Below are 18,582 nucleotides of genomic sequence, written 5' to 3' on the forward strand. Positions count from 1 at the left end.
CTTTAGCATCCAGAAATAGTGTGGTGGGATAAATGATCTGATCGAAGACAGAAGAGAATTATTATACCTTTAAAATGAACACAAAAATCAATAAACAACAGGGTTACGTATGGGTCTAGTTCTGCCAATTAAAACAGAGTGAAATCCTGAAAGATCTTGAACATTAGTGGGTCAACAAACACATACACATGAAACAAATACGAACATTTTGTACAATCAAATCATAAACAATCAATTTAAAAATGCATACTCACATTTCTATGGAACTTTGTAAAGGAATTAAGCATGTAAAACCGGTGCATATAGACGATTGCTGTGTTAATCGTGAGCTGGGATCTGCACAGTTTCATCAAGGAACAAAAACACTGCAAAAGAAGCTATTATATGTAATATAATCCAAAAATATAATACTCATAAATCATAATGTTTGAAACTATCACTCAGAATCACATTAAAGCAGCTCATAGTCCCAAATTACACTAATATAGATATTGCACTGAATAATCATCTATAAGAGAAAAATAATAAAATGACATTTATAGACAACAACACAACATACAACAGACACATCTTGTGTTTATCTATTATCTTACATCAGTCACGTCTAAATCACTCTTAAACCCCTAAAAGACACACAAAACAAAATTATTATAATTAAAACCATATGAAAGTAGGCAAAAACCATAACAGGATAGATTTAATTTAAGTCACCAAATCCAATTCCTGTCATTCGCACTCCTGTATTTCACACATTTACTCACTTTATACCCCAGAATACACTTTATAACGCATTTAACAAGCCATTTATGAAAAACGTGTGCAGTTGGTGAGAATTTGAACACATTAAAACATCGCATTTGATCTGCCACTTTTTTCGCTTGATCAAAAGCGGCAGCGTGCTAACGTGCTAACGGCTAACTCCCTCACAACGCTGCTGTTTTTGTGAAGGATACACGTTTAATCTCTGGCCCATGTCCTGGATTAGGTTGGCGGCTTGCTGTCGGTACGAAAGCTCGCGGTCGGGCTCGACTCCGCAGCGGCGGGACGGCGTGTTTTCGAGCTGTTCTCGGGTGAAGAGCCATTTGCTGGAGCCCCGCTGATCCGCCGCCATCATCCCGCCCGCTTCCGCCCGCACCGCGCGCTACATCCCCGTGCCGTCACCGAGGGCGGCAGCGACGCGAAGCGGACGGAGGCGGCACTGCTCTGCGCAGAGACACGTGACATATTGAGCCTGTTGATGGGAATCTACAACGATTTAGATAGCTGAAGATCAAACATAAAATACTAAACACTTTCACGTTGTCATCTTGAATAATAGAAGCATCACATGAAATGTGATTTTTGTTCTGCTAAATATACTTTTAACAGTCTTACTACACTATCAATTGTGTTTTAGGTGTAAATGCAGGCAAGGTGATTTATGTTTCATGTTGTGGTTTATAATGTCATTATTGTAGCTTTTCAAGTAATTTATAAGGGGTTTTATTTAAAAATGGTGCTGTTTTGTGATAGTACGTTTTTTTTGTTTTTTTTTTAGGAAATTCAATATTTAGTTACAATTTGATATGTTTATCATTAGAATTTTATATGTATATAACTTGAATGTATTATAACTTTGAATTGTATATGTATATTAGTAATATGTATAATTTATTTAAATGTATAGTTATTTAATATCTTAGATGATTTTACAAATAGGCCTATAACGTTTATTTTATATATGTGTGGGTGTATAATTTTATATAAAATACAATTATAGAATATAAATTATGAATATTGTTAATAATATCTTGAAATTTATTTTTATTTTCCCATTTTAATTTTTCAACATTTGTAATTTCACAGACCTTTAGGGTTCAGCAAAGAACTGCAATAGTGACTTTTTTACACAAGATGTCGCTAATTTCACTTTGATTTGTAATTACTTTCCATTCAAAATACACACATACAACCTATCTATCTATCTATCTATCTATCTATCTATAAAACAATTGAAACACATATCGTGCCAGAATAAACCAGCCTAGTTCTTTCTCGTTTCCCTTCAGAAGTACTTTATTCAAATAAGTGGTTTCTGAAGGAGTTCGAAGTCTGAACTATTTGTTTAATATGAACAGATGGTTGCTTGATCACGTCACCAGTGCTCACAGATGGATTTTCCATATTTCCACTATTGTTATTTAATAATAATAGCCTAATAACAGTTTTCGAAATGTTTGTAAGAGCGAGTCTGTTTGTAAAGTGCGATTTGCACGTGTGTGTGTTTAATTAGCGCGTGCGTGCACGCTTGCGCGAGCGGTGCGCTGAACGCTCTCCAGCAGTCGCGTCTCCTCCGCTCGCGTGCAGGTGTCACATTCCTCGGATGCTCGCGATCATTTGAACCCGGGACCCTATCATCATGACGGACCCCTCCTCTGCTGCTGACCCCACTGCTGGTCCTGCAGACCCCGGTCCTGATCCCGTTCCTGCTTCTGCTCCGGATCCACCGGTGTTGGGTTCAGCATCGACTCCTGCGAACGGACACCATCCGAGCCCAGCAGACACTTTCAACATGGAGCAGCAGATGAAAATAGCAGAGCCGGACGACAACGGTACGAGTTTGGCTTTAAACACTTTTGACACAGACTTTAGGGGTTTATTTGCGTGGAAAAATACATATAAAGCGAAGCCCGGGGCAAGTTGTCACGTTTAGCTAGGTACCCCAGTGAACATTTCTCAGGTTGGTTTTATTTCTGAAAGTCAGAGTTTCTGTAAAGACACAAAAAATAAAGTCTTGACTACAGAATATATAAGGAAAAAAAACAAATAAATAAAAAAGCCTATCAGAATAATATAGAATTCAATACAGCGGTAATTAATTAGTCTGCAATGGGAATAACGTTGACACTGATTTGAGATGAATACCTTTTTTAAAGATGAAATGACATCTAAATTATATATTAAAAAGTATGTTTCACAACATATATGTATTTAAATGTATTATAGACTATTTAATGGCGAAATTGAATTGCAATAAATTAAAAATAGTTAAATAAAAAAAAAAAAATTTTATTACAGGAGGATTTAAATAGTTTTTATAAAAGTAAATGTAAAAAATTCAAATTAATAAATGAAAATATATACAGTATACAGTTGTTTTGGCGAGCAGAAAGTGCAATTCATTTATAGTTTGAAGTTAAAACATATTAATTTGTATGTGACAACTTGCCCCGACCGTATGTTTAGATTGCAGATTCTAATTCATTATATAGTTGATTCTTTTCTGAATGAATTCTAGTGTGATTCTATTGAGCACAACAGCTACTACAACTGTAGTTTTGAGAACAAAATTCACAAAATTTATCCTGATTTAAGACAGTTTTGAACTATAGATGCTATAAATCAACAAACAAAACAAGCATTTGTATTATTCGACTTTTTAATCAAAACCTCATAGTTGCTGAGATATTGTGCTTGTGACAACTAGTGTGTCTCATACACTTTATGGACTTATTTGTGAATAAATCCCATTGAGTTCCTCTGAGATATGAAGAGATAACCTGACGTAAGCTAACCGAGTGCTGTCCCTCAGCAGGACTCCTGGAGAGCAGTATGCGTCTGAAACCCCAGGAGGCCCAGAGTTACAGAAAAAAGGCATTATGGGTATCGTGGGTCTCCATTGTGGTGACAATGATCTTAGCCATCGCTGCGTTCAGTGAGTATCCGGACCCTCTTCTCTAGAGCATCACAGGCCCCTTGATGATACAGACCTGTATGATGTCATATCCTGTTTTGAAGTCGATGTAGCTTTAGTCTTTTGGGACTTTCTGATGCAGTTGTAAAGAACGAATTCAGAATCGTTTCTGTAGCAGTTTGATTTTTACCTCACAGTCTAGAGTGGAATGTAGAATCATATATATGTATGTATACACACACATATAATATCTTAATACAAATATTTATATAAGACATGACATTTATATATATATATATATATATATATAAACATACACAATTTTTTACAAAATGTATCTATCTATATATATTTAATATATAAAATATAATAATATAGTTATATATTTATTTTATGTATCATTATTTAACCATTTTTTTATATATGTTACATATTATTTAATTATATAATTAATTATAGTAATTTATAAAATAATACTATTATTAATTTATATAATAACAATATTAATTACAAAATTATATGTGTTTAATTAAAAATATATGAATATAATTCTATAGAAAGAGAGAGTTGAGAGAGTTTGTGTGTGTGTGTGTGTGGGTATATCATATAATTTTACACATTTTTTCTGGGCCGAACAGAGCCAACAGCTGTGTGTAGTTTGGTTCAGTGCCATGAGCTTGATACACAAGATCAGGTTTGACTAGTTTCCTCGTGGCTTTTCTGCAAGATTACTTTGATAATCTTTGCTGAAAGAAAGTGCAGAGGATAAACTCAGACACACGGGAACGTTGTAAACCAAATACATTTAAAACACTTTATTCTCAGCTACAAACACAGAATATCCTTAAAGGTACAAAACTGGAAGGCTGTCAAAGAAAAGTGATCATATCATACAAAAAAGGAATTGTTCTTGCTCTTTTGAATATAAAATGTACTTAAAAAGAGTTTTAACCGCTGTGGAGACCATTCTACGGTCTCAATAGCATACTTGCATACTATCCTTGCTATTTCTGCACTATATAGACTGTACTGTGAATTTTGCATGTAATATCTGGATCACAGTTGCTGTTTTCTGGAAAACTGTATCCCAAAATGCAGTGAACTCATCCTGACCTTCCATTTCCGAAAAGATCCGAGGGACATTTTAGGCTTTAATCGGCATTATACCTCAAATGCTTTTGATAGAGCTTAACTTGAACCCCGAATATTCCCTTAAATCTTTAAGCCGGGATGCACAAGTTGGCCTTACGCAGACTATTGTTGTTTTCTCAGCACAAAGTGCGCTTAATCATTTTGTAAACTGGTTCCAGGTCATGTGGTTTAATCTTGGAGCAGCTAACAGAAGCCCCGCACTGGATTTGATGTATGATTTAGAGGGAATGGTTTCTTGCTTGGCACTCCGTCCCTCGGGATGGAATGACTCACCTTACACTTCCAGAGTTGGACGGGGACTCTGGGACTCATGTTGCCAGGCTGTGAAGATTCAGTCACATAGCAACTCCAGAGCAACGACGCCTGAGAGATGCTGTCATTTAGTCATCTCTCTCTATCAGTAAAGGCGAGTTTTGGTGTCAAAGGAAATGAAATGATTGCAGGCAGCTGGTAAGGGCAAATAACAGAGATAGAGCTAATTGTTTTGGTAAATTAACCTGTAAAAAACACGATCAAATCTTAGGATTTTGATTTGTTTTACATTAATTTGTGGTGCTGGCTAATGGCTTTTTGACTTGGGCAACCACAGGAATGAGATTTGTTCTCGTTTTTGTTTTTGGCGCTTAGCATAGCAGCTAGCTATGGCATGAACAACCACCATTTTGTTGACAAAATGGTTTATTTTGTGATGTGTGTTTTTTTTTTTTGATGATGAACCAGCCAGGCCGACGGCCATCGGGTGGACGGTCGTTCTGGACTTCTCCAGAATGTCCAGATGGCCAGTCCGCCCCTGCTTACTAGGGTGTTCTGGGTGGTAGTTCTGGTAAAGTTCATCCACTCTTTCGTAACGTTGGGATCAGAAGGAAGGCAATGCAAACACTGTTTTTCCACAACTTGGCACTGCACAGTGTTTTGTTGTCTTCAGAACATTGTTTGGTTTTTGCGTAGACCTGCACGTTCACTTCTACATGTGCGAATCGGTGGGCGGGGCTAAACAGGAAGCGATGTAGAAGCAAGCGTTGATCTTCTTCTGTGGAGGCGGTGCTTATCCAAACTATTAGCTACATCTAAGAGTCGTATATTCCACAAGCGGTCGTTTTGGCAGACTGCCTTCAGTATAATCTGTTTTTAGACTAACGAGAAAGTTTTGAATTCTGAAACTTACAGGATGCTTTTATAGTACAATTACAGTGTCAAAAGATCAAGGGAATTTTGGTTTCTCAGTTCATGACCCCTTTAAAATGCACAAATTCACATTATTTCTTATTTACATGTATGCAGGGATTCTCAAACTTTCTTGTCTGCCAAACCTCTTTCGCATAATATATTTATTTAGGGTAATAAGTTAACTTGCATGTTGACAGTTTTCTGATGTTGATTAACGGTCACATTCATATTTTTTTAGTAAGTGTTTTTTTTTTTTGCTTGTTATTTTAAAATGATATTTTAGTTACATTTTTATTATTTAATTATTAGCTTTTGAATAATTTTTGATTAATGATGTAATGTTTAACACACTTAATTTTGTTAATAACAACAAATGAAATATATTTTTATTTCTCTTTGTATTTTTATATCAATATGGTACAAGATTATCCTATTTAAATCAATGTGGTAAATGAATTAGATCAAAAGTAATTTTAAAAAGTAGTCTGATTATTCTTGTCATTTAATTTTGGTAGCTGTTTCATTGATAGCGTGGTTGCTAGATAGTTTTATACTGGCCCAAGTCCAACTCAAGTCTGTGATATTCAACTCTCTAGAAATGACTTTTAACCCTCTTTAATGTAAGCCTGTGTGATTTGATTTAGTGACCCGTTTTTCGTCTGCCACGCTATTTAGAAGTACATTAGCGTATAGACCGCAATAAATATGCACTAAAAGCCATACAAATCCCATCTCGACTTCCACGCAGTCTTCTTATGTTTGGGTGACGTGCATTTGGGTCAGTATGGGTTTTGAGAAGATCAAATCTATATTTGACGGCTGGATTATGGTTTTAACCGAATTATCCTCGAATCGGTTCAGATAAAGTGTCTGATCAGGCGATCCGAGTCTCGCTATCTTCCCTGAAGCGCGTGCGAGTCTGAAGTGTAGGGGGGATGGCTCGTTTTTCATTAACGGCTGCGCTACTCCTGTCAGCCTGAAGGGACCGAACGGGTTTGTGCGGCGAAGGTTTGTGTACGTTTTAGAGGCGTTTGGAAACTGATGAAGGCGGAAAGAAGGAAGGATGGAAGAAAGGAGGAGAAGAAGAGAAATGGTCTAATGCCAGACTGTGAGAGCTCAATTCCCAGATGTCTCGCGGCTTCCAGCGCAGCCAGTGAACACGCTCTCAGTGACAGAGTGTCTTCTGCTTCACACACACACAAATGCGCTCGCATACCTCCAAACCTAATAAACATGTCCAAGACATTTTTCAATTGCGGGAAATAAGCCCTATTTGGTGCAGCGAAATGTATTTAAATGCCAGTTCCTGAAGAATGAACTGACTTCAGACTGAAGAAAACGAAATTAGTATGTGTGTGCGTTTGGAAATTTTTCTTGCGGTAGGCAGAGAATGTAAATATCACACTGGCGAGGAGAGGTCACAGATAGAGGAGGGGTAGTTCGCTCTGATATTAATGCATTCAGCACTACCAGCCTGTAAAAGCCAGCATCCAACTCCCATAGAGCCCCGAGTCTAAAAATAAAAGATGGAAGACCGATAGAGAGGTGGAGGGTGCTTTGCCCTCTCTGCACCTCCTCTGGTTTTTTAAAACATCAACACACTGAGTCAAGTAAACGGGTTTGTGAGAACAAATAGATGAGAAGCTAAAAAAGTCGCAGTCTTATGGATTTCAGTTGGTAAACAGTCAGACAAATATATAAATATATTAGCTTTAACATATTTGTTTTAACATTAAAGGGATCGTTCACCCAAAAATGAAAATTCTGTTGTTAATTACTCACCCTCATGTCGGTCCAAACCCGTTAAACCTTGTTCATCTTCGGAACACAAATTAAGATATTTTTGATGAAATCCAAGAGCTTTCTAATCCTGTATATACAGCAATGCAACTGACTCGTTCAAGGCCCAGAAAGGTAGCAAGGACATCGTTAAAATAGTCCATGTGACATCAGTGGTTCAACCGTAATTTTATCCCTTTCACACGTGAGTTTAAAATATTCTAGCTGAGCCCCCAGGGTGAGTTTTTTAGGCGACCTTTATTTTAGAATGTATAGCCTTATTGTTTCCATGGCGACGCGTTATGCTTGTCATGTGACACAACATGACACATGGATCGCTTTTATTTAGTTTGTCCTTTTTTATTATTAATATTCATAAACATACTCACTATATTATGAAATATCTGATATTCCAATTCTGAAATATGCGCAAGTAAATTTATTTGGTAGTTTAAACACTTTTATAATGACTGTGTTAGTTGATCTATACCGTAAGTTCGCGCTGAATCCGAGCTGTGGGATTTACAACACGTAAATTCATCCTCTCCTCCCAAAAGACATTAAAGTAATTCTCTGGTAAACTGGGAGAAGAGCAGATTAAACTTTATAGTTATCTAAACAATCTGTACATGCTATTAATAATATTGAATATATAAAAAACACTTCTCTGTCTACATGGCATCTCTAGGTTCTGTCATTCAGAAACATGGCTTTTCATATCACTGCTATGCTGATGACACTCAACTCTACCTCTCATTCCATCCTGATGATCCGACGATAGCTGCTCGCATCTCAGCATGTCTAACAGACATTTCTTGCTGGACGAAGGACCATCACCTTCAACTCAACTTGGTTAAGACAGAACTGCGTGCCTCTAGAAGCTTGCGTTCTGCAAGTGAACGGTGCTTTATTGTCCATAGCCATCTTCAATACATACAGTACAACACATACAGTGGGTACGGAAAGTATTCAGACCCCCTTAAATTTTTCACTCTTTGTTATATTGCATCTCAGCATGTCTAACAGACATTTCTTGCTGGACGAAGGACCATCACCTTCAACTCAACTTGGTTAAGACAGAACTGCTTGTGGTTCCATGAAACCCATCGTTTCGTCACAATTTCACCATCAGTTAGGCACATCAACCATAACTCCTTCAAAAACAGCCAGAAACCGTGGAGTTATGATTGATGATCAGCTGACTTTCTCAGACCACATTGCTAAAACTGCCTGGTCCTGCAGATTTGCTTTATTCAACATCAAGAAGATCAGGCCCTTTCTTTCGGAACATGCTTCACAACTCCTTGTTCAAGCTCTTGTTCTGTCCAGGCTGGACTATTGCAATGCTCTCTTGGCAGGTCTTCCAGCCACTTCTATCAAACCTCTACAATTAATCCAGAACGCGGCAGCAAGATTCATTTGTAACGAGCCGAAAAGAATGCACGTCACACCTCTGTTTATAAGTTTGCACTGGCTACCAGTAGCTGCTCGCATTAAATTCAAGGCATTAATGTTTGTTAAAAAAAAAAATCAGGATTTTGTAACTAAGTACTAGCATATTACACTTACTATTTCTGCCATAAAAAGATATATTAAAAATAAAAAATAAGAATAGTTTCAAATTTAGCAACTGTCATTATGAATGGCTCATTGAATCACTGACTCACTGGATTCATTCAAAAACGCCAAATCATTCAAAAACAAACACCACTGTGTTGATCAGAGGTGCAATGAATGACAAAATAGAACAAAATGTATTTTATTGTGTCTTAAATATGTAACTTAATATTGACCCAGCTCTATAATATACTAACTGTATTCAGCTTGGCTTAAACACAGTTAGAAAATGTTTAATATTAGTATTAGAACTGATACTGACAGAACTAATTCTATAACTGATCAAATTTGTTTAACTTTATAATCTAGTATAAGTTTAGGTATTTAGTTTTTGTAGTGTCATAACATTGATCAGTCTGAAGTCTTTCTAGTGACCCTAGACTTATCAGAAGACGACTGAAAATGTTGTGTACGCGATAACAACATGCAAATTTATTCACCAGCTCTGACACAGAAACTAGATCACATTCCCTGTTTTGGTTTGTGTGTGAAGATGCAATGTATGTGTGAGAGGCAAAAAGACAGACCGAGCGGAAGACAGGTTTTTCAGAGCAGCTGTTGTGTTGGATTTCAACATTCTGCAACTCGCCGTCTCTAAAGACTCTGCCCTATTTTCACAGAAGAAACACCTAAAAGAAAGTAGAAAGCGCAGTTACACGCAACAAACCATGAACATCTATTTTAATCAACATCTATTTGTCCTGCTGATCCATGAGACTAGCAAAAGCTTCCTTAAGCAGTCAAGGACAAGATCTTCAATGAATTTATACATCATGCGCCACTGATACATCTGAGAATAACTGTCACAAAACGGTTCTTGCCGCATAGCAGCAGCATGTTTGTTCACTGTGTGATTCAACTAACAAACTGTTCCTCAAAATCGCTCAAAATTGCTCATTCAAACATCCATAACATCCATATAAATGTCTTTTTAAAATACGTAAAATAAGTAAAACAAAATCAATGTTGTGATATTTTTCATTAGCACACTGTATGAGTTGCGCAAATGTTCTCTTAAATCAAACATTCATAACCTACTGGAATGTGTATCAGTTTTTTGGACCACATATGCTCAAATGCTGATTTGTAAAATACGAAAAACACAAAATCAATGTTGCGATTTTTTTTTTTTTTTACAATACTGTAAGAGTTATGCCGGGTTCAGACTACGCAATATTTTTGTCGGTCACGATAGTCACTGTGTCAGATTTCACGATTTTGACTCCTAAAATCTTGTCGTGGCGTGGACAAGAAACATGTCAGACTACACGTTGCTTCCCGACCATTCATCGCGTGCCGTCTTTAACGATGCGTGACAGAACAAAAAATTAAACATGCTAGTCTTTCTGTCGTGATGTCGTGAAGCATCGCAAACGCGGAATCGATTATCGTGCACTATGACACACTACACGTGCTGAAACGATGGAATCTTGCGTTCCGATGCCCATTGTCGTTTACGAATCCCCACGACACCCAACGTGAAGCAAATCGTGGCAAAATCGGGCTAAAGTCGTGTAGTCTGAACTGGGCATTATGCAAATTGTCTTGTATGTTTTCGTAACATTAATAACCTGCAAGAATGAGTGTTTATCTGTTTTTTTTTTAGCCACATATGCTCAAAGTGACTTGTAAAATACGAAAGTAAACAAAATAAATGTTACGATTTTTTTCATTAGCGCACTGTATGAGTTATGTAAATTTTCTCATATGTCTTCCCAAATCAAACATTTATAACCTACTGAAATGTGTATCAGCTTTTTTTTTGAATCACATATGCTCAAATGCTGATTTGTAAAATATGAAAAACATAAAATCAATGTTGTGTTTTTTCACAATACTGTATAGGCCTAAGTTACGCAAATGTACTTGTATGTTCTCGTAACATTCATAACCTGCAAGAATGGGTGTTTGTTAGGTTTTTTTGAGCTTCATATGCTCAAAGTGACTTGTAAAATATAAAAGTAGGTACAAAATCAGTGTTGCGATATTTGTCATTACAGTGTTGTACGAGTTACGCAAATCTTCTCATATGTTCTGGTAAATCAAACGTTCATACCCTACTGGAATGTTTATCAACTTTTTTTGAGCCACATATGCACAAAATCAGTGTTGCAATATTTTTCATTACAGTGTGAGTATACTTACATAAATTAGTTAAGTTAGCAAAAGTTATTGATAGTGTTTTCTTTTTGCACAAAATTGCCTTCTGTGATGTGCCTATGAAATACAATTCCATTCAAAGCGTTCACCCATGACAGACTGAAGCTGAATTACCCACTGTAATCCTTTATTCACATGATGCGTCATTGTGATCCTACGATATCCTACGGTTTTACAAGCTTCATAATTTTCATGATCGGCTCTGGCTGCAGTATCAGCACTCCTTGTAGAAGCTGCTGACTTCACATATCAGCATAAATATGACTTCCTAATGAGCAAGGAATGGTTTCAGCTTTCACAGATCCACAAGTCTCTGTAAATCCTTGCCTGTTACCCAAGATGCACTGCATGTGGTACAACTAAAACCCCTGCAGTTTGTTGTAAATTAAGATGCAGATGTTGTTCCCGAGACAACGTGTGTGGTTTTTTTGAGTGTAAACTTCTAGTGTGTCCAATGGGATTCTGTAGGACAATGAATGACTGCATGGATTATGGATTTATTGACTGTCTGTCAATGTGTTTCTTGAAATCGGCTGGCGCGAGACGTTTAAAACTGGATGAATTTGGTGGAGTGGATTTAACTAAAAGGAAGAGAATTTATATTTAGAAACTGCTAAATCTTTCATCTCATGCCGCAGCAGCTCCGTTATTCATTTTTCAAGGTGTTCCTGAGGGACAGAGAGAGTGTGTGTTTGTATTTGAGTAATGATTTCTGCCATTTGAATGTGTGTGCAAACTTTAGCTTAAGACTAACACTGGTGTATTTAAGAATGAATATTATAGTCTTCTGGCAAGGTTGACGTTGCAACACCACCTTAATTCGGTCATCCCAATGAACAAATATTGTTTCCCAATTCATGGTTACAAAACTAGAACCTAAAGAGTATATTCTTGGAATTGGTTCCCCAAAAATAACCAAAGTGGAACCATACGCTAATGTTAGGGGAGCATTCCATGTTTGCTGGGATACTGCATCACAAAAAAAAATTGTACCTAAAGAGAACATTCTTAGAACATTTGGAACCATATGCTAATGTAATGTAATGTTCTGTGATTGCTGTTTTGCACCACAAAAAAAAAAAATAATTAAACCTTAAGAGAACATTCTTAGAACATTTGGAATTGATTCCAAAATAAGCAACCAAACCGTAAAAATACTCTAATGTTAGAGGAGCATTCTGTGTTTGCTGGGATATTTCTGCACTACTAAAGATAGAACCTAAAGAGAACATTCTTATAATATTTGGAATTGGTTCCCCAAAACGTAACCAAACCTGAACCATATGCTAACATTAGCATTCTGTGTTTGCATCCCAAAAACAAAAAACAACAACAAAAAAACACCCTAAAAAGAACATTCTTAAAACATTTGGAATTAGTTCACAAAAAGTAACCAAACCGGAACCACATGTTAATTTTAGAGTAACGTTCTGTGTTTGCTGGGAACATTCTTAGAAAATTTTGAATTGGTTTCCCCCCAAAAAATAACTAAACTGGAACCATATGTTAATGTTATGGGAACGTTCTGTTTGCTGGTATGTTTTTGCACTACTACAAATTAAACCTAAAGAGACATTCTTAGAACATTTGGAGTTGGTTCCCCCAAAAGTAACCTAAACCAAAAATATATACTAACATAAAAAAAAAAAAACATTCTTAGAACGCTTGGAATTATTTCAAAAAAAGTATCCAAACCGGAACCACATGTTAATGTTAGAGTAACATTCTGTGTTTGCTGGGATGCCTCTGCACTACAAAAAATAATAGAAGATTTTGAGTTCTTCTATCATTCTTAGAAGATTTGTTTTTCCCAAAAAATAACCCAACCAGAATCATACACTAACATTAGCAGAATATTCTGTGTTTGCTTGGATACTACTGCACAAATAACCTAAAGAGAACATTTTAGAACATTTGGAATTGGATCTCAAAAAAGAACTAAACCAGAACCATATGCTAACATTAGTGGAATATTCTGTATTTGCTCAAATAGTTCTACACTACAAAAATAGAACCTGAAAAGAACATTAATAGAAAATTTGGAGTTTGTTCCCCCAAAAAATATGTTTACACTATACTGTACCATGCTATACTCTAAATTACTATTCTTTACCATACTGTAGTGTATTCTATATTGCTGCACTGTACAATCAATTGCACGTGTAAACTAGATGCACAAACTGTCCTGAAATGCAGATCTGAGTACTTTGAGAGTTTGGCTGACCCTGTAGATTTGGATGGAATATCTCGCATCGCTCATCCAGTCTCAGGATAGAGGATTCAGGTGCATTAGAGATCAATATAAGGTCGATAACTGGACACGAGCCACACTGCTGTTTGAGTAGCTCAGTCACACCATGTGCTGACATCACAGTGTGAAGAGATGAAATCTGATCCAGGCCACTTTACTTGCTGGAAATCATTCAAACACAGTTTTACAGCGGGGGATGCATATATATAATGTTTAGATGTATATCTGAGACAAACACTTATCAAAATCAATATTAACAATGTATACTTGCTGAATGCAGGAGTGGATGGTGACTGGATACAGACTGTGAAAAGTAAATAGAAATTAAACTTCACATTAATTCATAACATTTCCATTGCCAGTATAACATAATGTTAAAGGAATTATCTGTTTGTCCGAATAATTAAGTTTATATTTTTTTCATTGTAAATTTTATTTATTTTACTGTAAATGAAATATAAAAAAAAAATAACTAATGGACTTTTAATAGTAAATTGTATTTATTTATTTAAAAAAGTTTAATAAACACTTCACATTAAAGTTTGTCTGTATGTATATATTTGTTTAAATAAGCAATATTTTTTTTAAATTAACGATTCACATTTAAAGTTTGTCCAACTAAGGAACTATCTTTTAAATTTATTTATTTATTTATTTATTTATTTATAACAATATTTTGCAAAATTAAACACTTTACATTTACAGTTCTTCCAACTTATGAACTCTCATTTATGTATTTATTTATTATTTTTTAAATAAAATATATATATATTTTTTAAATTAAACACTACATATTTAAAGTTTGTCCAACTAATTAACTGTTTTAAAGGTAAATATTAAATAAATAAATAATATATTAAAAATGGAGTATAAAATATATTTTAAAAATATACACTTCACAATTTAAGTTTGTCCAACTAATTTAACTATTTTTTGTAAATGGTAAAAACTATTAAAACATTTTAAGTTGAAATAATTTTCATTTGAACTAATTTTTCCTCATTCCTTTTGCAGCTGTTTCTATAATGCGGCATAGTGCATCAGCGTTTGGGTTTGCTGTAAGTATGCGAACACTTCATAGAATTAAATTGTTATTATTTCATAGTTTTTAACGTTTTAATGCTTCGCTTTATCATTGTTGTCCATTCGTTTGCAGTTTGATGCCACTCTGGACGTCCTGTCCTCCATAATCGTGCTTTGGCGATACAGTAACGTGGCGGCCATCCATTCAGCACACAGAGAATACATGTAAGTACACGTGATCCTTCCTCCATTAAAGCAAACGTGGGGGGTGCAGTATAGTTTGTGCTCGGGCTGGGATTCTGGGTAGTGTCAGTAGCCAATTAGATGTTGTTTCTTGGCAACAGGGAGAGTAGAAGGTCAGACTGATCTTTCAAGGTAATGATGTTGAAATTTTGACATGTTCCTCAGCTGAAGGAGAACATTAATGGGCGTTTTGTGGTCAAACGAGATGTGCAAGTAATTATCCAAACAACCTGTGGTCATTAAAAGGATCATGTTTTCAGATGTGCTGTATCTTTAAGACAAAATTAGCGTAATTTACCTCAGCAGGTTAAAGCAGGTTAACGTTTCCTAAAGACCACCAGTTTTGATGGATGAAGGCCAGGCAGACAGACTCTCCTGTCCCACAGGAAGTGGCCTCGCTCTGGGTTTCATGTCTAAAGAGTGTCCTTAGACAGTCTCTCTCTGTGTTCGGCATCCTTTATCGGCTGAGGGACAGAATAGAGATGGCAAAAGGGCGGGAGGGCTTTGTGAACAGAAAGAAAAAAGAGGAAGCAGAGAAAAAGAGACACAGGACAAAGGCAGAAGTGTGTAGAAAGTACAGTACAGACATGCACATGTGATGACTCGGTTTGCAATGCACCATGGAGCCGTGGGCCGCTGCGGGTCACTGGGGGAACCTGCCGGGATGCGGATCGCCGTGGAGCAAGATGACATATCTACTGGACTGCAGACTCATAAACAGTCAAACTGTATGAGAATGATGTACCACAGCAGTTTTTAAAGAAAATTTGAGTGCAAAAATACAGGAAGTGGCCTCGCTCTGGGTTTCATGTCTAAAGAGTGTCCTTAGACAGTCTCTCTCTGTGTTCGGCATCCTTTATCGGCTGAGGGACAGAATAGAGATGGCAAAAGGGCGGGAGGGCTTTGTGAACAGAAAGAAAAAAGAGGAAGCAGAGAAAAAGAGACACAGGACAAAGGCAGAAGTGTGTAGAAAGTACAGTACAGACATGCACATGTGATGACTCGGTTTGCAATGCACCATGGAGCCGTGGGCCGCTGCGGGTCACTGGGGGAACCTGCCGGGATGCGGATCGCCGTGGAGCAAGATGACATATCTACTGGACTGCAGACTCATAAACAGTCAAACTGTATGAGAATGATGTACCACAGCAGTTTTTAAAGAAAATTTGAGTGCAAAAATCTGTATGATGCTACATTCTGCCAGGTGGTTGTTAGTTTGTGCCGAGCGATTCTTTTAGAGTGGTTATGTAGTTGGTGTACTGATTGGTTGCTAGGGCGTTGCTAATGATGTACCACAGCAGTTTTTAAAGAAAATTTGAGTGCAAAAATCTGTATGATGCTACATTCTGCTAGGTGGTTGTTAGTTTGTGCCGAGCGATTCTTTTAGAGTGGTTATGTAGTTGGTGTACTGATTGGTTGCTAGGGCGTTGCTAGGTAGATGTCGGTGTGTTTTGCATGGTTTGTAGGGTATTGCTCCAATAGGTGGTTGCTAGGGTGATGCTATTATGTTTCTAGGGCATTGATACAGTAGGTCGTTGCTAAGGTGTTCTGAGTGGTTGCTAGAGTGATGCTATTATGTTCTGAGTGGTTTTTGGGGCATTGCTACAGCAGGTGGTTGCTAGTGTGTTGTGAGTGGTTGCTAGGGTGATGCTATTATTTTCTGCATGGTTTCTAGGGCATTGCTACACTATATGTTTGCTAGGGTGTTCTGAGTGGTTGCTAGAGTGATGCTATTATGTTCAGTATGGTTTCTAGGGAATTGCTACACTAGGTGGTTGCTAGGGCGTTCTGAGTGGTTACTATGGTGATGCTATCATGTTCTGCATGGTTTCTAGGGAATTGCTACAGTAGGTGGTTGCTAAGGTGTTCTGAGTGGTTGCTAGAGTAATGCTATTGTGTTCTAAATGGCTTCTAAGGACTCTCTGTGTGGTTACTAAGGTGTCTTGACTGGTTTGCTAGGGCATTGTTAGGTAGATGTTACTGTGTTATGCATGGTTTGTAGGGCACTGCTACAGTAGGTTGTAACTATGGTGTTGTGCGTAGTTGCTAGGGTGATGCTATTATGTTCTGCATGGTTTCTAGGGAATTGCCAGGTGGTTCCTAGGAGTTCCTATATGGTTACTAAGGTGTTCTGAGTGGTTCCTAGGTGGTTGCTAGTGTGTTCTGTAGGGCATTGCTAGGCATTTGCTCTGAGTGGTTCTTAGGGAGTTTCTATGCGGTTACTAAAGTGTTCTGAGTGGTTGCTAGGGCGTTGCTTGGTAGATGTCAGTGCATAGTTCTGCATTGTTTCTAGGGCATTGCTAGGGTGTTTCTGTGTCGTTACTAAGGTGTTGTGAGTGGTTGCTAGGACATTGTTAGGTGGATGTTAGTGTGTTTTGTGTGATTGCTAGGGCGTTGCTAGGTAGATGTCAGTGTGTTCTGTGTGATTGCTAGGGCATTGCTAGGTGGATGTTAGTGTGTGTTCTGCATGGTTTCAAGAGCATTGCTAAGTGGTTGCTAGGGCACTGCGAGATGGATGTTAATGTTTTCTGCAAGGTGGTTTCTAGGGCATTGCTATGCATTTGCTAGGTTGCTCTGAGTGGTTCTTAGGGAGTTTCTATGCAATTTCTAAAGTTTTCTGAGTGGTTGCTAGAGCGTTGCTAGGTGGTTGTTAATGTGTTCTGAGAGGTTACTAAAGTACTCTGAGTAATTACTAGGTGGTTGTTAGGGTGTTTGGGTGGTTACTAAAGTGTTCAGAGTGGTTGCTAGAGCATTGCTAGGTGGTTGTTAATGTGTTCTGGGAGGTTACTAAAGTACTCTGAATAGTTGGTGGTTGTTAGTGTGTTCTAAGTGGTTGCTAGGATGTTTCTATGCAGTTACTAGGCGTAACTCGGATAATGCTATGGTGTCGCTATAGGGTTACTCACTAAAGTACTCTGAGTAGTTAGAACGTTGAGTGTTGCTAGGTGGTTAGTGTGTTCTGAATGCTAGAACAATACTGGGGTTTTCTAAGGGGTTGCTAGGAAGTTTCTGTGCAGTTACTAGGGTGTAACTTGCTAAGACAATGCTATGGTGTTGCCAGAGGTGTAAAGAGTACCTAAAAACCATACTTGAGTAAAAGTACAGATACCTTACAGTGAAAATTACTCCACTACACGTTACAAGTCACCAATTCCAAAACAACTTGAGTAAAAGCCTTAGAATATCTGATTTTAACAGTACTTAAGTTCACCCAAAAATGAAAATTCTGTCGTTAATTACTCACCCTCATGTCGTTCTAAACCTGTAATACCTCCGTTCGTCTTCAGAACACAAATTAAGATATTTTTGATGAATTCTGAGAGCTCTCTGACCCTCCCATAGACAGCAATGTAATTACCACACGGATACATTTTCTACGTTGTTTACGCTTTGATTTGAACGAAAACAATGTATCCATTTCATGAGCATGAACTCAATGTATGTGCAGCTGACACAGAATAGCATACGCTGTTTACGTTCAGTGGATATTCTCCAAAATGGCACCAGGGTGACGCGG

At 37.3% G+C, this 18,582-nt stretch overlaps 2 protein-coding genes across 2 annotated transcripts in view; one reads left to right on the forward strand and one right to left on the reverse strand.

Annotated features, from left to right (window-relative positions):
* Positions 1 to 1,173, reverse strand: part of LOC107663476 (cyclin-T2-like) — a 16,682-nt gene extending 15,509 nt beyond the window's left edge. Inside the window, exons 1-3 of the mRNA XM_016453720.1 lie at positions 954 to 1,173; positions 255 to 336; positions 10 to 37 (exon numbers count right to left, since the gene is read on the reverse strand). Of these exons, the coding sequence (XP_016309206.1) occupies positions 10 to 37; positions 255 to 336; positions 954 to 1,114 (271 nt within the window). The 5' untranslated portion in view covers positions 1,115 to 1,173. The remainder of the gene's footprint in view (positions 1 to 9; positions 38 to 254; positions 337 to 953) is intronic.
* Positions 1,174 to 2,233: 1,060 nt separating this feature from the next.
* Positions 2,234 to 18,582, forward strand: part of LOC107663488 (transmembrane protein 163-like) — a 38,421-nt gene continuing 22,072 nt past the window's right edge. The window contains exons 1-4 of the mRNA XM_016453726.1: positions 2,234 to 2,591; positions 3,575 to 3,694; positions 14,814 to 14,857; positions 14,956 to 15,047. Of these exons, the coding sequence (XP_016309212.1) occupies positions 2,399 to 2,591; positions 3,575 to 3,694; positions 14,814 to 14,857; positions 14,956 to 15,047 (449 nt within the window). The 5' untranslated portion in view covers positions 2,234 to 2,398. The remainder of the gene's footprint in view (positions 2,592 to 3,574; positions 3,695 to 14,813; positions 14,858 to 14,955; positions 15,048 to 18,582) is intronic.

Source organism: Sinocyclocheilus anshuiensis, unplaced genomic scaffold (assembly GCF_001515605.1).
Source record: "Sinocyclocheilus anshuiensis isolate Anshui unplaced genomic scaffold, SAMN03320099.WGS_v1.1 scaffold77, whole genome shotgun sequence".
Classification (NCBI taxonomy): domain Eukaryota; kingdom Metazoa; phylum Chordata; class Actinopteri; order Cypriniformes; family Cyprinidae; genus Sinocyclocheilus; species Sinocyclocheilus anshuiensis.